The 18075-nt window shown below is 46.3% G+C and overlaps 1 protein-coding gene across 5 annotated transcripts in view; it reads right to left on the reverse strand.

The window, feature by feature from the left end:
- Nucleotides 1–2511: 2511 nt before the first annotated feature.
- GSN (gelsolin) overlaps nt 2512–18075 on the reverse strand; it is a 56313-nt gene continuing 40749 nt past the window's right edge. For all 5 annotated transcript variants that reach the window (XM_077143236.1, XM_077143237.1, XM_077143234.1 and 2 more), the window contains 11 exons: nt 16063–16195; nt 14750–14838; nt 14368–14583; nt 12826–12959; nt 10565–10655; nt 8585–8755; nt 7862–8036; nt 6667–6791; nt 6361–6438; nt 3478–3538; nt 2512–2909 (listed from right to left, as the gene is read on the reverse strand). In XM_077143236.1, the coding sequence (XP_076999351.1) occupies nt 2740–2909; nt 3478–3538; nt 6361–6438; nt 6667–6791; nt 7862–8036; nt 8585–8755; nt 10565–10655; nt 12826–12959; nt 14368–14583; nt 14750–14838; nt 16063–16195 (1443 nt within the window). In that variant the 3' untranslated portion in view covers nt 2512–2739. The remainder of the gene's footprint in view (nt 2910–3477; nt 3539–6360; nt 6439–6666; nt 6792–7861; nt 8037–8584; nt 8756–10564; nt 10656–12825; nt 12960–14367; nt 14584–14749; nt 14839–16062; nt 16196–18075) is intronic.

Below are 18075 nucleotides of genomic sequence, written 5' to 3' on the forward strand. Positions count from 1 at the left end.
TCCATGCCTTGTGGTTGAATGATGTATCCTGTTTTGCTCAACTGCATCAAGTTTTGGAAACCTGACTATCCTCACCAGATGTTTTCTTCCACCCAGTCCAAAGGCACCACAAGACTTCAGATGTTTTTCCTAACTCTAACCTGCCTCAACAGGAGGATGAAATTATCTTCCTGTTGTTGTGGACTAATTGATACCCCTAGAGCTGGGATTGTGGTCAATCTCATCTAAACCTTATGTCTTTTATTCATTGAGGTTGGGGTAAGACAAATCCTTAAGTCACCAGAATGGTTATCACCAAAGAAAATAAGGGCATGGTTATGAAAACTATTCACTTGGCCAAATGACAAGTCCAGGTCATATTAAACAATGAAAAATTTGGTTAGACACCATTCTTATTGCCATTTGACAGCTAAGGAAATTGCTAGTGAGTGGTGGAACTATTATTTTAACCCAGATCTGACTCCAAAGACCAGCTTTTAACCACTATTTTATGCCCACCTACTGTTAAGTATCATATGAATAAAATATTACCATTTTGCAGGTGGGGAAACTGAGGCTGAGATAATTTTTTTTAAACTGTTGTATCTCTAATGCCTTGTGCACTGCCTGGCACAAAGTAAGTGCACAGTAAGTATCTGTTGACCTGAACTGAATTGCCCAAAGTGGGACATGGGGCCCAAGCCCAGGTCAAGCTCTTTCCAAGTGGTTGCCTCACTGACACCTGTCCTGGCATTTTATGATAACCTCATTCCAGGCAATGATGAAGTCCAAGGTTTCACTAAAATTGTTAGGAAAAGAAAATACATGGTGGAAGTGATACTGTTCCTGATGTGCTGTTTTACCTTTCTGAGAAAAATATGAAGGCAGAGCGATTCCGTTGCTCCATTCTCTCTCGGAGGCCACGGCCACACCCTTAAACACCAGTGTAAACCAAGATAAAGAACTCATGGGTAGGTCTACCTGCAATCTGACCTCCCACAGGCTTCCAGGAGGTGAGCTGGCTAAGGTCCTAGAGGCTCCAAATGGCAAATACTGCTTTTGTTCTATGGCTTTGCTTTTGTCAATTTGATTCCTTGGTCCATGTATGCAACCCATAGGTGTAGACAAGTGTTTGCAGGATCAAGTTGAAATCCCTCAGCCTGTCTCAGCCTACCCCTGCCCATCTCTCAGTGTCAAGGCCTAGCAATCCCCGCCCTCTGCCCCAGCCCACTGGGCCATTTGTTCCTGGAGCACACCATTCTCCTAACCATCTCCCTGCTTTTCTGCTTGCTGCACCTGCTGCCTAAGGTGACTTCCCCCACCATCACACTGTTCACCTGGAAAATTCCTTCTCCACTACCCTTCATCACTTTTGCAATGAATCAGAATCTCTGGAGGTAGAGCCCCTAAGGACTCTGTACTTTTAAAAAGCTCCCTGGGCAATTCAGGCGATCAGTCAGCTTTGGAAACAACAGAGTAAACACATGCAAACCGTTCCTACCACATAAAACCTCATGCTGGTTTCTGTTCTCACCATATTCATGGGAGCTTTCACTCCTTAATTTGAGTGGGGGTATGGAATGGATGGAGCAGAGGGGAAAACCTGGCAAGTGAAAACTAGAAGGGTGAAGGGGAGGGCATGGGGGTCTATCCCAAGCCGGTTTGGACCCTCTATAGAAAAGAAGTTTAAAAGAAGTTAATGCAAATATCTAAGAGGGATTTCATGACATCCTGAGAGTGGGCAGAGCTTCAGGGTCCAAATTACAAGGACATAAATGAATTCCCTCTCCCACATCCAAAAGACTGTAAGCCTTGAGATCATCCAGGGGCAGCTCTTGTAATGGTAGCTGCTGCTGTAGATATTTCTCCAAACAGCTTTGGAGAAGAAGATATCAACTTGTGGGAACCAGAGGAAAAGAGGAAGGTCTAAGCAGATGTTACAGGATGTGGTGGCTATGAGAATGCACTTTGCAGACCTTTTACTGCAGGGAATGCAACTGGTTAAGGGCCACAGCTGCTGGTTTCAGAAGCTATCCCTTAATGTACCCCAAGGCTACACCTCCTGATGACTGATTGTGGTGGGCCAATCATACACACCTGCTCCTAGGAGTTGTGCAACTCCTTTCTTGGCCAACTTTGACTTTAGCTCAAGAATACATTGAGTTTAGCTCAAGGATTCCTTAGAAGCTACACGGAACCCTCCTGGACAGTGTTGCAGTCTAGGCTGCTTGTATCCCAAACTTCTCTCCCTTTCACTTTCACTTGGGGTCAAACTTGCATCTGGTAGATATCTCTCCCAGCCTTGTCCAGCTCCCTCCCTGTTTCCTATCACAGGCATTTCCCCTTGGCATCTGCTTCTCAGAGGACCAGGAAGAACACAAGGGGTAGATGGAGCTGATTATGGGTTCACAGGCAAATGTGAGACACCTCTCTGGGTATCCTAAAGATTATCAGGTGCAGGGCAGAAGTTGACATATTACGATCACGTGGGTAGGAGGTATAGCATGAGGTAAAATCAGAGCCACGCTTGGCTAACACACTTCAAAAGCTTTTATTGAATTAAATTTCCAAAGCACAGCTATTTGAGACAATTTGCAAGGATCCTCAATTTTTGCCAGGATATTTTTGGCTACTGTAAAAAAAGAAATAAAATCACATACACAAACACACCAGAGTTGCCCTGTTTGCTGTAGGGTCTCTTTGAGTGATGGACAGTTCTAAAAGTCACTGACTGGTAACACTGGTGGGGCCTGCCCTTCCTCAGGCTCCCAGCTCAGCCATGACCCTGTCCAAGGGGTCCACAGACCAGTAGTTGTCATCCCAGCCGAGGAACCAGCCCATAAAAGAGGGAGGCTCAAAGCCTTGTTTCACCACAGTGATGGGGGTCCGTCTGTCCCGATTAGCTGGGTCTGTCTCGATATACCGCTTAGCTGCAGGCACACAAGGAGAAAAAGGAAGTCCCAGGAAGTTTTAGTGCCTCCCTCATCAAAGGGGGGTCTGTTCAGGACAGGAGTTGCCAAACATGGCATTTGATCCTAATGTCCCTACAGCTACACCTTGCACTGGACACCCCCATCCCTTACAGATGATGACACCCATACCTCTACCACTGGCCCAAGAGACAGTACACAAGCGGGGACAGGTTTAACCTCCTGCTTCCAAAGCTCTCAGTTTGTCTTTAGATATATCACTTTCTCTTGCTGTCCACTATTAGAGGACATGAAAGAACCAGCTTTTAGGTTCCCTGCTCTCAAAGCAGAGCTATTCTGCTACAGAAATCTGCTACCCTGAGAACTTGAAGCTGCGTCCCATCTACTCCTTTCTTCCCCTGTTATACCACGGGGCTGATCTGTTCTTTCATGGCTGCAGGCAGGGCTTCTGAGGGGCGTCCCACTGATGAGGAAATCCCCACCTCTTGATGCTAACTCCCAGGCCCCTACAGGAAGCTGGTCCCACCACACCACATGCAGCAGACCCACAGAAGACTTGGGTTCTCACCAGAGGTCAAGGCTTCTGTCTTTTCCTCTTCTTGAGAGTCCTTTCCAACCCAGACAAAGACCTGGAGGTGAGACATGAAATAAAAGGTGAATGAGATGTGCTGGCCAAATCTGTTGCTGGAGGGAGAATGGCGGAGTTCCAGGTACTGGACTGGACAAAGCCCACAACTCACAGAGCCCATAGGCTGTGACTTGAATTAATTTGATGCCAACGTCTCAAACAGGTGACCTACAAGCAGGTTTTACTTGCTCACCCACTACCCTGGGTTGGCCTGCAGTACCTTTTAAAATAAATTTATCATCAACTCATTACATAAAACTCTAGATTTTCAACTTCACTGAAAAAACAACTGGAGGATCTGGCAGCCCTGGACCTTCACCCTCACTTGGATGAAGCTGAGCAGTGACAGCCCCCCCTTTGGATGGGCAGTTCCACTTTTCCTCAGGCCCCACCATTCTTTAATGTCTCCCCATTCCAGCCAGCTTTGCTCATTAACATTGCCAGCCAGGAGCTATCAGACATTGAATTTGAGAACCCTCTCTAGAAACTCATTAATTATTCTTTTAAAGGTACTTATTTCTTCAAGCAAATGAATGATCAAACATATGCTCACTCATTTATTCATCTAACAAATATGTACTGAGAGTCTCTTACATGCCAGTCCCTGTGAGTCTTGGCTAACATGGGTCTAAGGTTTGATAGAGAAACAATGAAAAATTATAGGCCAATTTCCCTTATAAACATAGATGCAAAAACCCTCATGAAATACTACAAAACTGAAGCCAACAGTATATTAAAAGAATTATACACCATGACCAAGCAGGATTTATCTCAGGAATGCAATGGCGGTTCAGCATAAGAAAGTCAATCAACATAATACACATTAGCAGAATGAGGGAAAAAAAAATCACATGATCACCGCAATTGTGCAGAAAAGCGTTGACAAAATCCAAAACCCTTGCGTAACTAAAAAAAAAACAACAACACTCCACATAATAGGAACAGAAGGTAACTTATTCAACATGGGGAAGGGCACATATGAAAACCCACAACAAACCTTATAGTTAATGGGGAAATACTGACTGCCTTTCCCCTGAGATCAGGATAAGACAAGGATGTCTGCTCACACCACTGTTATCCAGCGCTGTACTGAAAGTTTTTGCCAGAGCAATTAGGCAAGAAAAAGAAATAAAAGTCATCCAAATCAGACAGAAGGAAGTAAACTTATCTCTATTCACTGATGATGTGGTCCTTTACATAGAAAATCCCAAAAGGTTCACAAGAAAACTACTAGAACTGATAAATGAATTCAGCAAAATTACAGGTTACAAGAAGAGTGTACAAAATCTGTCATATTTCTATATACCGCTAAAGAATATATCAAAATGGAATTATAAAAAAAATTGCATTCATGATAGCTCAGGAAATAATAAAATACCTAAGAATAAATTTAACTAAGGAAGTGAAGGACTTGAACACTGGAAACTAAAGAACATTGCTGAAGGTAAAAGAAAAATATAAATAAATGGCAAGACATGGTTGTCACTAATGGTAGCACAATATTGTGAATAAAGTTAATACTCATGAATTATATACTTGAGTATGGTTAGAAGGGGTCCTGAATTTTACACTTAAATGTGGTTAAAATTTTTTGTAACAAAAATTTAAAAAAAAACTCACCACCACTGCCAAATCTATTCAGCTACTTTTATGTATTTGTTTTTACATATATCAAAAATATTTAAAAGAACACTTGTCGGGTCACAGTGGCTCAGCAGGCAAGAATGCTTGCCTGCCACACCAGAGGACCCGGGTTTGATTCCCAGTGCCTGCCCATGTAAAAGGAAAAAAAAAAAAAAAAGAACACTTGTCATAGTAAAATTTATATATAAACATTAATACCAGACTTTCTTGTTCTTATTCATTTATAAATGTGTTCCCTACTAAATAGGAAGCCCTTCCAAGCCAGTTATTGTGTTTGTTTTGCCCATCACAGGATTTCCAACACCCAATACTTTGCCTGGAAGTCAGTGGTGCTTAGTAAATGTTTGCTCAGTGAATGAATAAATAGATGAGCAATAAATTAATTAGCCAGTGTATCAATCAATGACAACAGCTGAATGGCTTAAGCTGCTAACATTTTGGTATTGCTTATTCAACTGCGGATATTAAGGAGGAGCCCCATGAGTAGAGGACAGTCGTGACTCCACAGCCATCTTTAACTCTGACAACTCCGGGAGAAGCCATGTAGATAGGAAGGGTTATCGGTGACTGCCCTCCCCCATGAGAATGTAAGCCCTGTGAGGGCAGGGAAATGTGTACTTTATTCACTATTCTATCCCCAGCACCTGAAAGCAGTGCCTGGCATAAAACAGGATGCAAATCTTATTAATATTTGTTGAATGAATGAAAAGCCTTTTCCCCTGCCAAGTGCTACACAATAACCTTCCCTAGAAGGTAAGGCAGAGAAAGCCCAGAGCCCTCTTAAAACAGAAAGAAAGGCATTTCAGAACTGCTAGTTGTCACTGGGCAGTTTACACCTGCATATGAATGAGATGCTAAATTCAACTTTCTTTACCAACAGATTTAAAGTCAAGCCTGGGAAAGGATGTGAAGGTCATCTGATTTGCATCTAAATGGTGCTTTGTCCTTTGCAAGGTGATTTTACCTGCATCTCATCTTGCTGGATTATGCAAGATAGGTACCCATTTTGTAGATGAAGAAATGAAAGTTCAGAAAGGAGAGGCAACTTGCAGCAGCTCAGGGACTTTTCCAGCAACACCGTGCACTGCCTCTTTTAAGTCTTTCTGGCAACTGATCCCAGAGCTGGAAGTCTAGCCCCTCCCCTCCCCTCAGGCCCTTCCTCTACGGTCCTTCACCCACCTGGTCCCAAGTGTCCAGGAGCATAACATCATCAGTGGCCAGATCTTCCTGCATGAGCTCGCCAGGAACCTCTTCGATCTGCAAAAGAACAAAACGCATTAATGAAAGAGCATGAAGGAGCCTCCCTTGGGTACTACTGCCCTCTTCCCCCCACGCCGCCCCCATGAAGGGGAGAGGGAGGGTCTTCCCCAATGCTGTGTGCTCAGAACACACAGCAGTTTCCCCGGCTTGCTGCTGGCTCATCCTGCTCCTTGGAACCTGCCCGCTGAGAGGAAAGCAAGAGGCGTGACCTCCACAGGTGCTCACCACGAAACGCCCAATCTTGTTGGAGCAGGCGAAGAGGCGAGGAGGGTGGGCGTCCATCTTCTTGTCCTTCAGCCGCGGGGACGTGCGGTAGGGGGTCTTTCCACCCAGGGCCTCCCAGAAGCTGTCTGTGAGGGGAAGCCACGGCAGTTGCTCAACTGATAACACTGCCTCCTGAGCACTTCTCATCAGACCCCAGGACAGACTCTGCCCAAGCCCAGCCAAATCCCCACCCTCCAGCTTAAATTCCCAAGGTGTCAAAGATGGCAGGGGCCTGAGAGAATCTGAAGGTGATGAAACGGAGGCCCAGAGGGCAGACTTGGCAGTAGGCTACTTCTCCCTTGAAACTGACGACAGCACTGTAGGATGGGGATGATTCTCACTCAAGAAATGAGGTGACTGAGGCTCAGAGAGGTTAAGCAATTTGCCCAAGATCACACAGCTAGCACATGGCAAAGCCAGGATGCAAATCTTATCTGCTGACTCCAAACCCCATAGTCTTTCCATAAATACTGGAGCTGTCTGAGATGGCAGCCACAAGAACATGTGGCTATTTTAATTTTAACTAATTAAAATTAACTACAATTCAAAGTTCAGTACCTCAGTTGCATTAGCCATATTCCAAGGGCTCAACAGCCTCCTGCAACTAGTGGTTACCAAATTGGGCCTGCAGATCTAGAGCAGGTCCATCCCTGCAGAAGTTCTGCTTAGGCCCTAGACCAGGCTACTTTTCCCCTCTATTAAGGATTAGACAAGACAGAATGAGCTCAAAGCAACAGCAGAAAAGACTGAGAACTGGCATCAGCAAGACCTTCCTAACCTTATGTTCTGGAAACAGAGTAGGCTTATGGCATTTCTGTTCATGAAGATTCCAAAGATTAGGCAAGATCACTGCACCTCTGAAGCTGTTACCCCTCCCCACAATCTTTCAAGGCTTCCTGGCAAGTTGCCATCTCTTCTAGCAACCTTCACTGAGAGCCGCGGCCCACACTGAGCTCCCCTTTCTTTAACTCCTAGAGGCTACCCTCCCACTGACCATAGCCCTTGTTTTAATCCAACATGCTTCTATTGAACCCACATCGGGTGGCAGGCACTAGGTAGGTGCAAGGATATAGAAGTCCTCAAAGCAGAAGAAAGAGACAACCCAATGGCTTCAGTCACCAGAGAGCAGCAGACTCTCTCAGCCCCCAGTTCCTACCTGGCTCACTGCCTTCTGCCACCTGCACAGGCTGGGCCCGTAGCACCCTGAGCAGCTCTTGAGCTCCAGTCTTCTCTGCCTCGCTGGCTCCTGCACCCACCCAAAGGTAGGCGGCCGAGGGGGTTTTCAGGACAAAGGCATCATTGGAGTTCAGTGCACCAGCCTTAGGGAGCACCTGGAAGGGACAGCGTGCAGCTAATCAATAACCAGGCAAAAAGCCCTTGGTCCCTGGAAGGAACACACCCCACCAGGATAGGGCATTAGTTGACTCCCATGGGTTCATTAATACACTGTGGCCAGCCAAGACGATTCTAGAATTCTGGGCTGCATTAACAGAAATCGAGGGCACAGAACAAAGGAGGTGATGATCCTGATCTCTCCTGAGCTGCTCACACCATCCTAGAGGATTAGGTCCAGGTCTGCACCTTCCACCATGAAAGCACCAGTGACTAACTGGAATGTAGTTCATTGTACGCAATCTGGACAATGGTTATCTTGAAGGGAATGAGCTACCCATTCTGGAAGGTATGCAAGGGGCACTTGGCATTCTTGAAACACAGGAAAGTCCATGACATACAATCCTGCTGCCAGGGCAGGAAGGCACAAAAATGTTGCTCAAACCCCCCACCTAATGCTAGGGCTCTGTGCCCAGAGATCTGCCATCTAGCCTGGGAGGTTTCAGGAGGACCAACCCCTCTCCACGGTCCAGGACCCGGGCATTACCTCAACGGCTCGGGTGGCTCCAGAGCTGCTGGCCCGGACCTGGAAGAGGCGGGTACTGGCAGGGGCCGTCTGCCCACCTTCACGGGAGGTGCCACCCTTGTAGATGATCATGGGCTTCCCGCCAAACAGGCTCATGAGGTGGGCAGGTTCCTTGCCTTGGACCACACGGCTCTGGCAGGGAGAGAGGATATCGAGTCAGGGAAGGAGGGGGAGGCATCAGTCCTTCTGTGCAGCCCTAGGCTCACCCCCCACCCCAGCCAGCATGGCTCAAGCCCAAACCCAAACAAGGCCATGACACTGCATCTGTGTGTGTCATGAAGTATGACCCAATGGTGCCCAGGCACTGGGCAGGGAAATGGCAATTTCAGGAAGACTGGCGACAGTGTTGCTGCCTAAGATCCCCCTGGCACTGCCTCTGCTGCCCTTCCCCTCCCATGAGGACCTGCCCTGCTGACCCCGAGTCTGGTCCAAGAACCAGGAGAGACCAAGTTTGCAAATATTCCCTTAAATGGAAGCACAGGCATCGTTCATGGACATTCTTCCAGGATGCTGACATCAGCCCTGGGTATGGCAGACAGTGGGGTGGTGAGAATGAAACTTCTCCAGAATCTGGAGATACCCCCAGATGCAAGATGTGGTCAGGGGCTTGGTGGGAGGAGGGCAGACAAAGAAAGCTACAGAAAGATTTAGCCCAACTGTTCATGTCCTGGATGTCCAACTCACCTCAGAAAAGATCGGTGGCTCTAGCTAGTGATATTTAGAAGATAATGGCATGTGTATGTTGGGTGGCTGTGGTTGCTTCCCACCATGAGCCGTCACCACTTGATGAGAGCTCAAATCCCAGGGCCACCCTGCCAGTGAGAACTTGGACATGTGATTGAAACTCTTAGGTTCTCTGTAAAATGGACCCAAGAATGCTACTCCAAGTCTGTCATTAGGATAAAATAAGAAATAATCATCTCACTTGGTGTCTGGCACCCAGAAGGACTCCACTGTCATAGTCAAAAGTCAGGGCATGAACCTCAGATCCAATTCTTGAACCTGCCCATTCTGAGGCTCTGAAGATGTGGCTGAGGGGAGGAAGGAGGAAGGAGCCTGCCATGGTCTGGGCAAAATTCTTGTATGCTTCCTCCACCTCTCCTCACTGTGGTTCTGTTGCCCTCTAGGGCCACAGAGGAGCCTTTTTAACCCATAAATTCATTCATATCAGATTTATGATTCAGCGACTTTCCATTTTTCTCAGGATCAAGGTCAACCTCCATTCCACGGCCTCATCTCATGGCACTTTCCCCTTAGTTGAACTATCTCATCCTCCCTCCCACCTCAGGACCTTTGCATATACTGTTCCTGATGCCTGGAATGTGCCTTCACTCTTTGCCTGGCCAACTTCTACCCACCTCCCAACTAAAGAGACCCTTCATCAAGGAGACCTTCTCTTATCCAATTAGATCCTATTTGGGATTTATGTCCTGATATTTATGTCCTTAAAATTCATGTATAAGGCGCTCAATATGTGTCAGACATAGCTCTCAACACTTTATAGATATTATTTCTTAACCATCACAGCAATCCTGTGAAACAGCAACTGTTACTATCCCCATCTTGAGGACACGGAGGTACAGGGAGGCCAAGTAACTTGCCCAAGGTTTCCCAAAGGTAAAGACACAATTCAAACCCCAGGAGGCTGAGTGCAGGGCCTAGTGTCTTATTTCATTCAGTGTGTGATTACCCATTCATCTGTATGCATATTTGTTGTATGTCTAACTCCCACCTACATTGTAAACTCTATCAGCTCAGGGACAGTGGTTGTGGGTTCATTGCTGCAGTCCCAGTGTCAGGGACATGGAAACCCAGGATAAATATGTGTTGCTTGAATGAATGGAGAGATGGTTGGCTGACTCGCTGATGAACAGATGGCAGAGAGAGAGATGAATGGGCCAGGCCCAGGATGCACTCAGGGAGGCAGTAGGCTGGGCTCACCTGGACAGGGGTACCTCCCAGTTCCTCATCCAGCTGGGCAGTCAGGATGGCAGACGCAGCGACCTCATCCTGGGTAGACTGGGCACCCTGCCTGAAGAAGGAAATGATACTCAGCACCCAGGCTACAAAGAACCCTGAGCCACTCCTTTGCCCTGGGTCTGAAAAACCTACAAAGCTCCACATTACAGGTAGTGAAACCAAGACACAGAGAGGGAAAGGGACTCTCTCAAGAACAGCTGGAGCCAGGAACCAAACCAACACGCCACACTTCCAGCTCAGGATCTTTCCTACTTGTAGAGCATAAAGAATGGATTTCCTTCTCCTAAATGCCCTCCACAGGGGACTGAATGGTCATCCTGGGCAGCAAAAGAGAAGGTGCTCGGAGACTCAAGCTAGAGATGCGGAAGGGTGGCCAGGACATGTCTCTGGGTGGACAGCAAGGGCAATATGAGCCCATTTGTGGGGAAACCTCAGTCAACTCGGACTCATGTGGAACCTACAAAGAGACGTCTGCAGGGACAGTCACCAAAAGGTCCATGGTGATCGTCCTGAGTAGGGGGATCTGAGCTTTTTATCTCACCTCTTCCTAGACTGTCTAAATTTCCCATAACCAATATATGTTATCTTTATAAACAAACAAAGCTGACAAATCTATGTGTTAAGCTAATTTTAAAAGACTTCTTTTGAAGTTTGTACCATGTGCATGCCATCACCTAGTCAAAAAATAAGTTTTAAAAATTGCTTTTAAAAATCTGGGGTTATCAAATTGAAAGACATTCTACACAACAACTGATCATTATTCTTCAAAATTCAACATCAAAAAGAAAAAGAAAGATGAAGAACTGTTAAAAACTGGAAGAGACTAAGAAGACATGACAGCTAAATGCATGTGGGATCCCAGACTTAAACCTCAAGCAGAAAAAGGAGATTAGTGGGAAAACTGATAAAATCTAAGTAAAGTCTATTGATTAGCAAATAGTATTACATCAATGTGAATTTTCTGATTTCGGAATTTGATAATTGTACTACGGTTACGTAAGATGATAACACAGGCAAGCCATTACTTGGTATATGGGAACTCTGGGTACTATTTTTGCAACTTTTCAGTAAGTCTAACAGTATTTCAAAATAAAAGTTTTAAAAAGAAGAAATCCAACAGGCAAAAAAGGTAGAGACTGAGTTGGAGAGCTCCAAAAGTTGGATAAGAGAAACGCAAATTAAAAGTACACTAAGACAATCTTTTATAAACTACAAGATTGACAAACACCCAAAAGTTTGACAACACATTCTGCTATTGAGGCTGTGGGAGAAAAGGCATTCTCATACAGTGCTGCCAGGAATGCAAAATGCTACATACCCCATCAAGGGAAATTAGGCACTAAAAATGACAATTGCATTTATTCTTTGACCCAGCAATCCCACTTCTGGGAATTTACCGTACAGATATCTCTGTTCACTCTCAAAGTGACGTTTGTTTATGCAACGTCATGGCAATGCTTCCAATAGCAAAAGATGGGAATCAACCCAAGAATACACCAACAGGGAATTTGTTAAGTAAACTGTAGTACAGCCACACAATGGAATATCGTGTAGTTGTAAAACAATAATGAGGAGAAAGCTCTCTATGTACTGACATAGACTGATCTCCAGGAAGTATTAAGTAAAAAAGCAGGGCATAGGACAATGTACACCGTACCTTGCCATTTGTGTATGAAAGGGAGGGAACTAGGAATACAGACTCCTATGTACATTTGCATAAAGAATTACTGGAAGATTATACAAGAAACTATTGAAAGTGGTTATCCCTGGAGGAATGGAAGTTGGGGAATGGGGTGAAAAGAGACAGGGGTGGGAAACAAGATTTCTCAATGAATATCTTTTTATTGCTTTTGTATTTTCAAACTATATGAATGCTTTATCTATCGCAAAAGAATTAAAAACAAAATGTTCAAATTAAATATATCTGAAAAGTGTGCACCAAAAAAGGTAGGCACGGTACAGGGCTCAGCATAGGACTGTGGGAGAGATGTCTGCCTGTTTGTTCCTCCCTGTTCACATCTCCTCCAATGGGTGTGTAATACCTTTAGAAAAGGAAGTTTAAAAGTTGTTTTAAGAAATGACGTCGCCGTGTCGATGAGTTCGTTTCAGAGTGTGGTCGTCCACGTGAGGCCCAGGTCACCCCCACCACCCCGGGCCACGCTCAGGGCCGAGCCCGTGTCCCCCGCACCCACCCACAGAGCCCCGATGGCCCAGGCCCTCACCAGGTGTAGATGATCTGTCCCTGGCGGCCACCGTGGCGGTAGTTGTACAGAATGATGTAGCTGTCTCCGCCATAGAACTGCCCATACGTGGCAGGGTCCACGGGCACTTTGTTGGCGCCTTCAATTCTCCAGATCTGCCAGAGCAAAGCTGGTGTCAGACACCACGAGCAGCACCCCTCACCCCCAATCAGGCCTTAAAAGCTGTGTGGCCTGGCACATCTTGCTTAACTGTGCCAAGTCTGTTTGCTCACCTGAAAACCTCAAAGGGTTGTTGTGAGTATCAAATGGGATCATTTGTGAAAGTCTTTAACGTTGCACCTGGCTTGGGGTGGTTCTGCACTTATCATCGCTGTTATTACTAACCTCACCACCCTCCATGTCTTTAGGGCTTGTTGGGCCACCACAGGTCACTTCCCAGAGCAGGGCCATCACCAGGTAACCTTGGAATGACCCGGCTGGCAGGTCTAATTGCAGAGCTCGGACGACACCGGTATTTCCCGGTGGGCATGAGGCCCCACAGCGCCACCTGATGGTGCTGTGGAGACAGAGTCCCAGACTCTCCAGACCTTGAAAATTTGATGAGGATGGATAATGGGATTCAACCCCATCATCAGGGACCAAGTGAGGCTCAAGGAGGTTAGGTAATGTGCCTAAAGCCACACAGCCCAGCTACCACGCCGCCCTGCACTCCTCCCCACCACGGTAATTAATTATCAAAACCAATGACAAAAACAATAATTAATTAAAATGAACACTTGTTCTATTTCAATCATGAGGAATGGAATCAGAATCTGTCTGGGGTAGATTCTACCTCATATATATCTCTGAATCCAACTTCCCTCCTTTCCATCATCACTTTGACCATCCTAGTTTCAAAGTTATATGCCTTCTCTCCCTTCAATTATTGTAATGATCTCTTCCTAGGGCTTCTTATGTAATTTTTTCCTGTGTCCAACCCATTCGCACATAAATTTTTTAAAGCACAGAACTGAGTAGTTACATTTCTCCTTTCAAGATAAAAGAAAAAACCTTCACCAACACCCACTGATTACAGCAGCCACTGGTTATGTACCCTTGGACACAGCATTCAAGGCCCTTCCCTGAGGATGCCATCAGCATCAGCTTCACGGGACAGCTCTCTCTTCCACAAACATCGGCAGGCAAACTCCTGCTCATACTCTGAGGCCCTAGTCAAGGGTCTCTGTCGCTATGAAGCCTGTCTTAACCACCCTGTCCCCAGGGCTGGATTCATCACTGTCCTTCTGTTCCCAAAATTCCCTGTGCTCCTTTCCAATCTTCCCTTCCAGACCTGACCCCCTTTGGGGGCAGAGAGGGATCAGAGGCATTAGGCACACACTAGATGCTCAGGATACACTGGTTGTAAAAATTAAGTGAAACAAAAGTCTCATCTACTAAAACTGTGATGGAAATCTCCTAGGAAACCACACTCAAGGAAGCAGGAGGCTGTGCATCAGCCAGAGGTACCTGCAGATGGAGTGAGGTAGGGGCCTGGACAACACCACCCGAGCCCACCCAGGGTACCTGTTTCTGGCCCGTGCCGTCGTCGTCCATGCCATGCTGGGCGGCCATGGCAGTGGAGGTGTGCAGGGTGGCGGCGTCGAAGGGCACCCGCTCCACGTTAGCAATATGGCTGGAGAGGTAGGCCAGGCCAGGCCCATCTGTTTGGTCTGGGTCCCGCCAGTTCTTGAAAAACTGCTTGAATAGTGGAGTCTCACCACCCTGGGGTAGGACTGAGACCTGGGAAGGAGAGGGGAAAGAGCAGGATGTGGCTGGGCCTCAGGGGTCTTCTGGGGAGACTGAGATGCCCAGGCCACACGGGGGCTGGGACACCCAGCCCAGCCCAGCCCAGCCCCACCCAAACTGCACTCATTCCTCACTCTCCTACCTGGCCTCCGAGACTCACCTGGGTCTGCTTGGGGTAGCCCATCTTGGAGATGAAATCGGCGGCTGTTTTGAGGGCAGCTTTCCTCTCCTCAGTGTTGGCCTGCTTGCCTGTGGGCAGCCAGAGAGAAGACGATGGAAGGCCAGGAACCTGGAATTAAAGCTATACCCTAATAGCCAATGGTCTAGGGACTTCTGCTCTCTGAGACCCGAGACGTCCACACCGGGGAAAGGGCTGCAAAGCCTCTTGCCTTACCCTTCTTAGACAGAATAACCAAGGCCAGAGACCCCAACAGCTCCTGGGGGTCTGGCTGGGGAGTCCTGGCTGATGACAGCAATCCCAACAGCCATAATAACAGCTGCATCCATTTATGAACATGTATTTTGTGCTCAGCTAATACACAGATTATATCATTTAATCCACAGAACAACACTGCGTTATAAAGACCATTGCTATAATGCCCCCATTTTACACTGTAAAGAAACTAGGGTCTTGGAGAGGCTAAGGGACTTGTCCAAGACCATTCGTCAAATGGGAAATCTGTGGCTGAAACTCTGCCCCATCAACTCCAATGCTTACTCACCATGTACTCAGGCCACCCTCCTTTGCCCCAGGCCCCTCTGCCCACCATGAGGGGCACCTCCCACTGCAGTCTGATGCTTATTCTGACCCCGAGAACTTCCCAGTGCCAGGCAAGCTCCTGGCTGTCTGGCAGAGGACCTGTGAGGCGCAGGTAATACTAACAGCCTTGCACCCACCTGCTCACTTCCCTCCCTTCTGTCCCCTTCCCCTGGACTGGTTGTAGAACACCAGGGGAGAAAGGTTCCTCAGAAACATCTGGGCTGACGTTTTCCAAGGACATCCCACAACCAGGTTCCTAAGTCATACCACTGAGTTCCACAGTCCTCCAAGTACAGTGTTTCCCAAACAGCAACCAGTCCCACGAACATTAGCAAATTAAAGGCACTTAAAAGTCCTGCAACAAACTAACCTATAACATTATTTAACCCAGTGTCATCCATGAACTTATATGACTGCGCACCTCTTTTTTTCCCTGATGCCAATTAACTTCTCAGAGAACTGGAATTACAGCACACTTGAGAAACAGGAGTTTTAGCCCATGTAAAGAATCGGAGGCTCAGAGAGGATAAGTAAGCTGCCGAAGATCACACAGCAAGTCTGCCACAAAGCCAGATTCCTGATTTCCATCCAGGCCACAGAACCTCAAACACACACTGTACCCTCCCTTGTGTGCTGAGTCCCCAGAAGGCTGCCGGAATTCCCACCCAAGGTCCCGCAGGCTGGCTGGGAACCCTTTCTCCTGCACTCAGTACCTTTCCAGACAAAGATTTTCCCATCGGTGCCGTGGTCCAGAATGAAGCAGTCCTCCGACCTGAGGGCCCCCTGGGCAAAGGGGTTCTCATCAGCCACGAGAGAGACTGACATGGTGCCCGCGCTGTTGGAGACCTAAAGGGAGAAAGGACCAAGAGTGCAGCCTGTGAGCGTCTGCAGCTGGGAAGGGGCCACCCACGCGTCCGTCCACGAGACTCCCATCACCGAGCCTGCAGAAGAACACCTGCGAGCCAAACTACACTGCAGAGGGACACCTGGACTTCACCCTCGAGCTCTGAAGCACTTTCAGATCTTTTCTTTTCTGCTAGGTCAGAACTCCGCACATCTGCTCACCTACACCCAGGTCTGTGTTGCACGTGGAGGTGGGAAATGGCACATTGAAAGGGGAGGGGAGATAAAACGCAGGATCACGGGGGCACAGAAGAATTGCACAGTTTACTGGAAAGACACTCAACCTCAAAGGTTAAAAAAAAAAAAAGAAAAGAAAAATTACACTAAAAAGAGCTTCTGGAACAAAAAACTAGGGTCATCTGAATAAAGTCTGTAGTTAATAGGATTGAACCAATGTTAACTTCTCAGTTTTGACAGATGTTAAGATGTGAAGCTGGACAAAGGGTATATGGGAATTCTCTGCAGTATCTTTGCAACTTTTCTGTAAATCTAAAAGTCACACCGAAATATAAAGTTTATTAAAAAGCCTGTGGGGGTGGGGGTGAACTCTAATGTAAATCACAAACTATAGCAAATAGAACAATTATAAGTCTCTCAAGAATTCTAACAAAGGTACCACACTGTTGCAAAGTGTTAATAATGGGGTTATGGGGCGACATGGCAGCTCTCTTTTATTTTCTGCCTGATTTTTCTGTAAACCTACAACTTCTCAAATAAAATAAACAACCAAACAAACAAATAAATAAATGTGGGGGAAAAAGAGTATCACACTTGACAAAATTCAAAAGACTGGCAATACCAGTGTTGACAAGGCTTTGGATAAGCAGGTACTTTCATATTTCTGTTTGGCAATATGTATCAGAACTTTAAATAGTAAGTATTCTACATCTGTTAGAGCACTTACTAAATGCCAGGCATTGCTTAAGCAATTTACATGGCTTCTATCACTTACATTATTATATAACTCATTTAATCCCTGCAACAACCCTATGAGAATTCTATCAACATCCCATAAGGAAACCAAGGCACAGGGAGATCATTTCCAGCAATTTCTTGCCTAGGAACTTGTCCTAATGCCATACCTCTTAGCACACGGGCTAATACAGTTTGCAATCGGAAGAGCTGAAAATTCCTCAATTAAGCATCTGCTTAAATTCTGTATGTTCATAAAATAGAATACTGTATGGCTGTTAAGAAGGACCATGTCACTCTCTATTGCAGAAAAGTATTCCTGATCATGCTGAATGGGAAAAGAAGCCCATAGAAATGCATGAAATGGGGTGCTGGATCCATTTATATAAAAACAGAGGTGGGGGCAGGCCACGGCAGCTCACTGGCAGAGTTCTCGCCTGCCATGCCGAAGGCTTAGGTTTAGTTTCCAGTGCTGGGGCCCATGTCAAAAAAGAAAAAAAGATAGGGGTGGGAAAATGCATACCTGACACAGAAAGATGCCTGGACAGACTTTCATCAAAATGGTAACCATATAACCATGGTAACCCATGAAGAAGAAAGGGGAGGGAGGAAAGTTTGTTTCTTATTTATTCAGAGTAGTGCGATTTCAGTCATTTAAAAATGTGTAATTCAATGTCAGTTATCTTAAACTAGTGAAATCTTGACTTTTTCTTTTATATTCTTGAGTACTTCTTGCTATTGTTCTTTACAATAAACGTATTATCTTGTAATCAGAAAAAAATCAATAATGTGGGTTTTATTTGGAGGCAATGAGACTCTGCACCCCCATTTTGCTCCTGCAAGGGCACTACATGAGAGTAATGGGTGATCTGGGCTTTCTCCAGAGCTCAGCCAAGAGAATCCCTAGCTCA

This window comes from Tamandua tetradactyla, chromosome 2, assembly GCF_023851605.1.
Source record: "Tamandua tetradactyla isolate mTamTet1 chromosome 2, mTamTet1.pri, whole genome shotgun sequence".
In the NCBI taxonomy this organism is placed as follows: Eukaryota; Metazoa; Chordata; class Mammalia; order Pilosa; family Myrmecophagidae; genus Tamandua; species Tamandua tetradactyla.